This window comes from Sinocyclocheilus rhinocerous, unplaced genomic scaffold (genome assembly GCF_001515625.1).
Source record: "Sinocyclocheilus rhinocerous isolate Xijiao unplaced genomic scaffold, SAMN03320098_v1.1 scaffold2670, whole genome shotgun sequence".
NCBI classification, from domain to species: domain Eukaryota; kingdom Metazoa; phylum Chordata; class Actinopteri; order Cypriniformes; family Cyprinidae; genus Sinocyclocheilus; species Sinocyclocheilus rhinocerous.
In genome coordinates, this window is record NW_015647012.1 from 444811 (window position 1) to 452962 (window position 8152).

Below are 8152 nucleotides of genomic sequence, written 5' to 3' on the forward strand. Positions count from 1 at the left end.
ATAAATATCTAAACATAAAATATCTAAAACAACTAAATTGTTATTCATCTATTGCACAAAAGCAACATGAACTAATATAAAATATAAGCGATTAACAGGTGCAAGCGTATGCAGAGTTTCTATTTGGGCTATAACACGTGTTTGCAGCGTTGATCAATGCAGTGCTGAAATTTGCGTGTTCACGAATCTTCTCATTATAACACACGAATTGTAGACATTATGAAAGATTCATTATGCATATACTGTATTTATTGTGTTATAACAGAGATTTGTGAGATTGCGATGAACTGAGATGTCTTTTAGAGATTATAAATGCAGCGCTCTTTGCTGGCATTCTGCCATGCCAAACCATGCACGCAGCAGCCGCTTGCTTTAGTTAAAAATAACAGTGTTCTGTTAATGTTGATGCTTTAATAACAAATATTTATCGGGAGTGTGTATGCTGGGATTTCATAAATTTCATGGAGAAAAAAGTAACGTAACTAGTAATGTAAATAATTACTAATTACTTTTGAAATAAAGTAATCAGAACAGTAACGTGATTACTTTTAAAAGGAGTAATCAGTAATTTGATTACATTTTCAGAGTAACTTGCCCAACACTGATAATATTACACTATATTACCCATTTTCTGTATTGTTGATCAAATAAATGCAGCCTTGGTCAGCATAAGAGACATCTTTCAAAAACATTTTAAAAAATCTTATTAACCTCTTTTAAATGGTAGTGCATTTACATTTACTTTTGGTTTTGGGGTGAATTTTCATGAGATATTTGTAATATTATTATTATTATTAAACACAACACATAACACCTAAAGTTATGGAGAGAATCAAGTTAAATGGACACAAATTAATCTGAATTTCTAGGCAAGTACCTAGTTACACTGTAAGATATACAGTAGATGTGTGTACCTATAATTACAGAGGCCATGCTGTTAGAAGAGAGGCCCAAAGTGTTTGCTCTGCCCAGAACTTCCTCCAGTTCCCAGTTCCCACAAATTAGCTGGAGGTGATTGGTCAGCAGGTGACTCAAGCTTCCTGTTAGTTCTTCCCAGCTAGTATGGCGCTGAATTGTAACTTTGCCAACAGCGCAGCCATCCTCCAGGAGATCCACAGGGCAAAGACGCTCCAGTGAGCTCATGAGCACCTGTACAACCACTATGTACCAGTCTTAAGTAGGGTAGAAATCAAAAGTTAAATGGTAAGACAGTGGTCACTTAAAGGGTTAGTTCACCCAAAAATTACAATTCTGTCATTAATTAGTCACCCTCGTGTTGTTCCAAACCCGTAAGACCTTCGTTCATCTTCGGAACACAATTTAAGATATTTTTGATGAAATCTGAGGGCTCTCTGACCCTCCCATAGACAGCAAGGTAACTACCACGTTCAAGGTCCAGAAAAGTACCAAGATGATCGACAAAGTAGTCTGTGTGTTACGAAGCTACGAGAATACTTTTTTGCGCAAAGAAAACAAAAATAACAACTTAATTTCACATTTTCGTCTCTACTGCGTCACTTTGGATGCGCGTTCACGACAGTACCATGACGCGAGCGTGTGGCGGTGCTAACCCAGATCCGGCATGACCCAGATGACGTCATTACGCCGGATCTGGGTCAGTGCCGGCACACGCTTGCGTGTTTTTGTTTTCTATGCGCAAAAAAGTATTCTCGTAGCTTCGTAACTTTACAGTTGAACCACTGATGTCACACGGACTACTTTGTCAATCATCTTGGTACTTTTCTGGACCTTGAACGTGGTAGTTACCTTGCTGTCTATGGGAGGGTCAGAGAGCCCTCAGATTTCATCAAAAATATCTTAAATTGTGTTCCGAAGATGAACGAAGGTAGTATGGGTTTCGAACAACACAAGGGTGAGCAATTATTGACATAATTTTCATTTTTGGGTGAACTAATCCTTTAAGTCAACTATCACATGGCCAAACCATCACATTTGTACAAAGCTCCATCGCTCAAACTATACTTACCCAGGTTCTCTAGTAGGTCTTTGCAGTCATCTGTGGCAACATCATGTATTGTGCGATTGCATTTATCCCTCTTCTCCATGTCCTGTTGACTGTGGTTACACAAAACCTCCAGGCATTTCTGTAAACCAGGAGATACGTAAGCATGCAAGGCATCATCTGTGTTTATAAGTCTCCTCTAACTCTTATTTTCTGGTGTGAAGCAGTGTACTCAGCATCAAACATGTCACCTTGTAGCCCCTGGATGCAGCAATATGGGCAGCAGTCCAGCCATCCTGGTTACTGTGGTTGAGAATTTGACTGGCCTTTGTTATGCCAGGGTGTTGGAGCTCCTGGTTGGGGTCTGAAGGAGATGCAATGAGATCCAGGTCTGGTTCAGGAGATGGGTGGTGTAGCAGGAGCTTTAGAGGGCCCACATGACCTGAACTGACTGCGGCGTGCAGAGCTGTGCAGTTGTCCTGGGAACAACAAACACTTAAGTTTAAGGGGTAAAGAGGTAGAAAAAAAGGTATTTTTGAGGAAATGCAATAATTGTGCAATTGTGTAATAAAAAAACGAGAAATAATAATAAATAAAATTAAAATAAATACATTTTATTACTTATAAATTATACGTTAGAATGTTTTTTTTTAAATCCATTTATTTGCGGTATTGTTATATATGTAATTTTTTTTATTCCACAAACATACTAATCTACCAATAAACACACACACACACACTTACAATAAAGCAGATCACAAAAATATTAAAATGCACAAAAGATGAACCAACAAGCAAATGTAAAAACTACCTTAATATAGACCTTTAGAATTTCCCAGGATATATATATTTTTTTTTTTTCAGCCCAGTAAATTTGAGCAAACTGAGAAAACATCTAGGGCGTAATTAAGTGTTTCTAAAACAGGGACCGTAATTACATTCTGAGCAACACACAGACAGCGAAATACCCACGCTCAACTGTCAAGGTAACCATGGAGATGAAAAGAGGGGCAGTATTTCCTAACGTATTCAGGAATGCAGACATTTGAGTAATTGACATTTGAGTGACACTGGTGTCATGAAAACTCACAGTTGTGACATGTGAACAGTCTGCTCCTGCGTCTAGCAAGACTTTCACACACTCCACATGTCCCTGTTCACAGGCCAGGTACAGAGGGGTCCTTCCCTGCGAACAGTCCCTCTCCAAATCAGCTCCACATTTCACAAGAGCTCTCATGCACCTACCAATGAGAGAGCAGCTGAGATTGATATCACTGCATAGAGAAACACATCAGAGACACAAAATTGTGTAGACCCTGGTTACACAACTGGGCAGCGCTAAACACACGTCCAAAAGAGATTCAAAACGTTTTGTCATCTGGTTACTGGTCAATCCACATACTGAGGCAATGTGAGTACATCACATTTTATTTTAAATGCTAATCTGTCTTGATGCATACCACCTACTCACCTGTCAATCATTTAATGCACTAAAGCAAAGGTTTTTAAACAAGCCTGTTACATACAGCATTAAAAGAACTGTCCAATTTTAAAAAATCTGAAAAAAATCCCATACATAAACATGCACAAGTGATTTGCAAGTATACTTTTTGTAAAACTCAGTCTTTCTCACCTGACAACTTGTGATCAGATCACCTGATAAGTATGTTAATAACGGTGCGATAAGAGGCACAAAAGTGTCTGTTCTTGAAAACACAATAAAAGAGTTAAAACGACAATAGCGAGGAAATTGAGAACAGAGGACTCACCCATGGTGACCATTTTCAGCAGCGGCATGTAACGGCGTAAATCCTGATTCATCAACAGCATCAGCAGATGCCCCTGAAGTCAGCAGCAGATTTAAGCAGTCTATAGAATAGACAAAAACTCATTATTTACATATTAATATCTACATTTTCACTGTGTATATATACACAAGTAATTCTACATCTATAGAAAAACGATCACTGGATAATGTCTTACACAAAAGAAAACCTTTTTTCAGTTAAGCACAATCTGCCCAGAACGTACCTGTGTATCCATTAAGAGCAGCAGAGATCAAGGCAGAGGTTAATTCTTGTTGATGGAGATGAATATCCAATAGTGGATCTTGGTTAAGCAGCATAGACAATAAAGTGACATTTCCCTGGGAAGCAGCTTGGAGGAAAAGGGTTTGCCCGTCATCCAGGGGGACGGGGTCACCGCAGGTTAGCGAGGAGACTATGGAGGGACACCAGCCTGGGAGGGTTCAAGCAACAGCAGTAACTAGTGAGGCAGGGTGCTAGCGTTGTGTCAAAATGTGTTCTCTGATCCAAAACATTACCCAGAAGAACGACTCCATTTGTCATTCAGAAATAATTTAAGGCCACTGCCACTGGCGCAGTGCTGACTGAGACAACTATTTTGTAGTTCAGTAACCAAATTACTCTCCAGAGAGATGAACACACAAAATTTATGTTCAAGAGGAAATGTGAAGCAAGCCAAATTCAGTCAAAACAAAGGGTAAATGTTTATGCGATGTACACATTTTGACACAATATTGGAAACATATTATTCTAAAGAGTTTATCTGCAATTCACAACCACTATCCTACTAATTAGATCCTTAAAGATAAAGTCAACTTCATCTGTTTTTAGATCAGGTTAAAAACAAAAAGGCAAATAAAAGACAAAACACAACCGGATAAATGAAATCAGGCAGCAGGCAGTTTATGGTAAATTAATCATGTCAGTCAAACTAAAACATTCTAAACATGGAGTTGATTGTTTGAGACACGTCAATTGGACAGAGTTAGAAAGACAGAAACTACAGCAAAAAAAAAACAAAAACAGATGAATTTTGACAAAGCACAAGGAATACTACTGGCTAATGGGTACCTATGTGAAAACAGAATTCAAATAACATATCTTACAGTGTGGATGCAACTCTAGCATCTGATGCATGTTTGTAAATAGCTTTGTCTCTAGGGTTTCTCTACGTTTATCTCGGTTAGTGGAGGGAGTTGAAGTGAGAAAGATAGGCATTGAGGTCCAGTGGAAAGCATAAGATTATTGGCTCTTTTCTGGGTTAAAATGGGCGGCAGAGAGAGCAGAGGAGCCTCAGAGAACTGCCATGGCTGAGTGGCTGCAGAGAGAGGGAGAAAAGTGCTAATTTTTTACATTTAGCGATGACAGCTAGCTACCGAAATCTCTCAGAACTACCCTGTGGATTAGTCTCTAGTGACAATGAAGAGGAAGACTCTGCTGGAATACTTGCTCTGCTTTCACTGGTGTTACATTTGCCTTTCTCTGGTGCTCTCAGAGAGCTATGAAGAGGCCTGCAGAGATAGGGTGGTATTTCAAAATGTGAGAGAACTCTAAAGCTTCTAAAGCTGACACTGTTTCCAAGAGGAAAATCTTACTGCAACTGGAGCTAAAATCTTACTGCAATTGGAGCTGTCTCATATATTTGGCTTACATACCAATGCATGACTCTAACTAATTGACATCTTTGTCAAAGCTTTTTTGGAGCCACCCTGCTAAAAAAAAACAGTATATGTTGTGTTTTTGATGTTCACCAGAGTAGGATGTTGCTGTACTGGTGTCTCCACCAGGCTTCTTAATTAGCTTAACCAGCAATACTTTACAAGAAAGACCATACTGTTTGACCAGTCACCAGCTAGACTAACAACAAATTGGCACTAACCAATCAGATCAGCAAGGCCTTTATCGAAGGTATTGTTTTATTCTAAAACAGGTGTCCAATTCTAGTCCTTGAAGGGCAGTGTCCTGTACAGTTTAGCTCCAACTCCAATCAAATACACTTGAACCAGCTAATCAAAGTCTTCAGGATCACTGCAAATTTCCAGAAAGGTGTGCTGGAGCTAAGCTTTGCTGGACATTGACCCTGCAGGAGCACGATTAGACTCTGCACTAAGATATAAATTCACAGTTACTGTAGTATATTTCAGATGTAGAACTGCATACTATTGTGTAGAACAAATGCAGAGAGACATATTTAGGTATATTTAAGTACAAGACCTTGACAAACACAATTATATTGGGTTAGTTGTCTAGGAATGTCTTTAAAACTATGGAATTAAACATGAAAAATATGCAGAGAATGACACCACATTCACAAGTTTCAAGTTTCTCTACAGTAGGTGAAACAAAGAAACAGATGGTGGCATGGACACGGTGGAGTAGTAAGTATAAGACATTATAGGAAACAGGTTAGTGGTGGAACACAGGAGAAGCAAAACCATGTTGTAGGTCAATGGGAGGAAAGGGGATAGAGCAGCCTCTGGCATCAGCTTCAGAATGGATTACAGGAAAGACCCCTAGAGACCTGCCTTTCAAGAGAGGGTCAACCTGACCTATTCGTATCTAAAAATGCTTTGGTGAAGTCAAGAAACTGTCCTGACATGGGTAGGTGCCCTCAAGAATCTTACAAATATTCTTATCTTGGTTATGTTGTACTGCATTTCAACCGGCAGGTAACCCTAGTAGTGTATGATTACTCCTCTCTTGGTTGCTCCAAGTCTATGTCCCCCTCTGCTAGGACTTACTGAAGAATACATCAAGTATGGAAAAGCAGGGGAGTAGAGAGGAGAAGCAGTGAAAGCAAGGGTGAAGAATGGAGCACCCTTTTACCTGATGCTGCTGCCAGGGGGCTGCCCGGGTGCTGGGGGCTATGGGACGGAAGACTAGGTGGGTTTATGGAGGGGCTACTGACAATGGTAGCTGTGGAGGAGGTGGTGACAGGGGGACACTCCACACATGCTGCTGTCGGCTGCGAACCCCACGGCCAGCCGGTACAGGAAGCACCCACCTGTGACGCAGTCAAGGCTGGGACTGTACCGCCCAAATCTATGGAGGGCTTTGGTGGAAGCTGAGGGGTGGCAGTTGATTTGGCAAGGCCCACCCCCAGTCCTGTTCCTGGGGACCTGCTGGCTTCACCTACTACTTTGATTGGTGGGTGTGGAGGGGATGGTGTCTGGGACAGTCCTGGTTTTTTTGGTGGGATGGGAGGTGGGTTACCCCTGTCGATGCGGGCCACAGTTGGTGATTTAAGGCCTATCTGGGGGTGGCCCAAACGCCCGGTGAAGGGTCCCCCCTCAGATGCGGAGTGTGGCAGACCAGGGCGAAGGGCTGCAGGGGGCCCACCTGCTGGAGGGCTTGTAAAGCGGGAGAGAACCTGTGTGACTGTGTGGCGTGCCTGCTGTTTGGCTGCAAAGTTGTCTCGATTTGTCAGGTCGCGGGAAGGGGGGCTCTGGTTTGCGGTTCCATTTTGGTCCTGCTCCGAGGCAGAGGGTTGGAATTTGTAACGGGCCGCCTGGACGCGTGGACTGACCCCAGTCGGCAAGGTAGTAGACACACCAGGTGAATGTGAGCCATGCGAATGCGTTTGGCCCTCTCCTCCATTTTCTGCCTGAGAACTCCCGTGGTGTAGCCCCCGCCCCACACTGGAAGTCCTAGGTAGGTTCATGCTAGCATAGGTGGAACCTGTAGGTTTGACGGGGATGGAAAGTGGCAACTTCTTAGCCCCTTCATTTTCCAGCGGTACATCTGTCTGAGAGGAGGCAGTCTTGCAGACAGTTGCCTCAGTGCCCACAGCCACAGATGCCACAGTCTTGGGTTTAACTGGGGCAGATGCTGGGGCAGAAGGCAGTGGTGGGGCGTCTTTGCATTGCTCAGTTCTTAGCTGCTCCACCTGCTGGCGGAGATTCTCACTTTCAGCTCGCAGCTCTGCAGCACGCATCTCCTCGCAGCTAAGCCTGGACCGTAACTGCTCTCGTTCTGTGTCAAACTCGGCCAGCTGTTTCTCCATCTCCGCTTCCATCTGTTGGCTGCGACGTCGCTCGGATGCCAGTTCTTCCTCCAGTCGTCCCACGGAACGGCCGTCCTGCTCAGTGCGGGACGAGAGCTCCTCAAAGCGCTGATTCTCTTCGACCACACGAGCAGCTAGCTGCTTGCATTCATGCACCAGTGACATCACCACGTGTTTGTTTTTCTCTCGCTCATCCTTCAGCTGAGCCGACAGCTTCCTGTGTTCCTGCTCCAGGCTCTGCAGCTGCAGTTTCTCCATTTCAAGCTAGACACAGCAGCAGCAGGGCAAACGTGAGACTCGCAGAGAGTAGATAACGCACACATAAAGCAAGACACTGATTATTAAACAATTAAAGGTATGTCAGTCCATTAGACAATGATA

General features: G+C 42.7%; 1 protein-coding gene across 3 annotated transcripts in view; it reads right to left on the reverse strand.

Moving 5' to 3' along the window:
- Positions 1 to 8152, reverse strand: part of LOC107708233 (cortactin-binding protein 2-like) — a 17840-nt gene extending 9688 nt beyond the window's left edge. The window contains exons 1-7 of one of the 3 annotated variants that reach the window (XM_016512411.1): positions 6595 to 8152; positions 3995 to 4201; positions 3733 to 3832; positions 3054 to 3237; positions 2215 to 2442; positions 1988 to 2105; positions 915 to 1172 (exon numbers count right to left, since the gene is read on the reverse strand). In XM_016512411.1, coding sequence (XP_016367897.1) covers positions 915 to 1172; positions 1988 to 2105; positions 2215 to 2442; positions 3054 to 3237; positions 3733 to 3832; positions 3995 to 4201; positions 6595 to 8029 — 2530 coding nt within the window. In that variant the 5' untranslated portion in view covers positions 8030 to 8152. The remainder of the gene's footprint in view (positions 1 to 914; positions 1173 to 1987; positions 2106 to 2214; positions 2443 to 3053; positions 3238 to 3732; positions 3833 to 3994; positions 4202 to 6594) is intronic. The other 2 variants (XM_016512413.1, XM_016512412.1) reach the window with 2 other exon arrangements.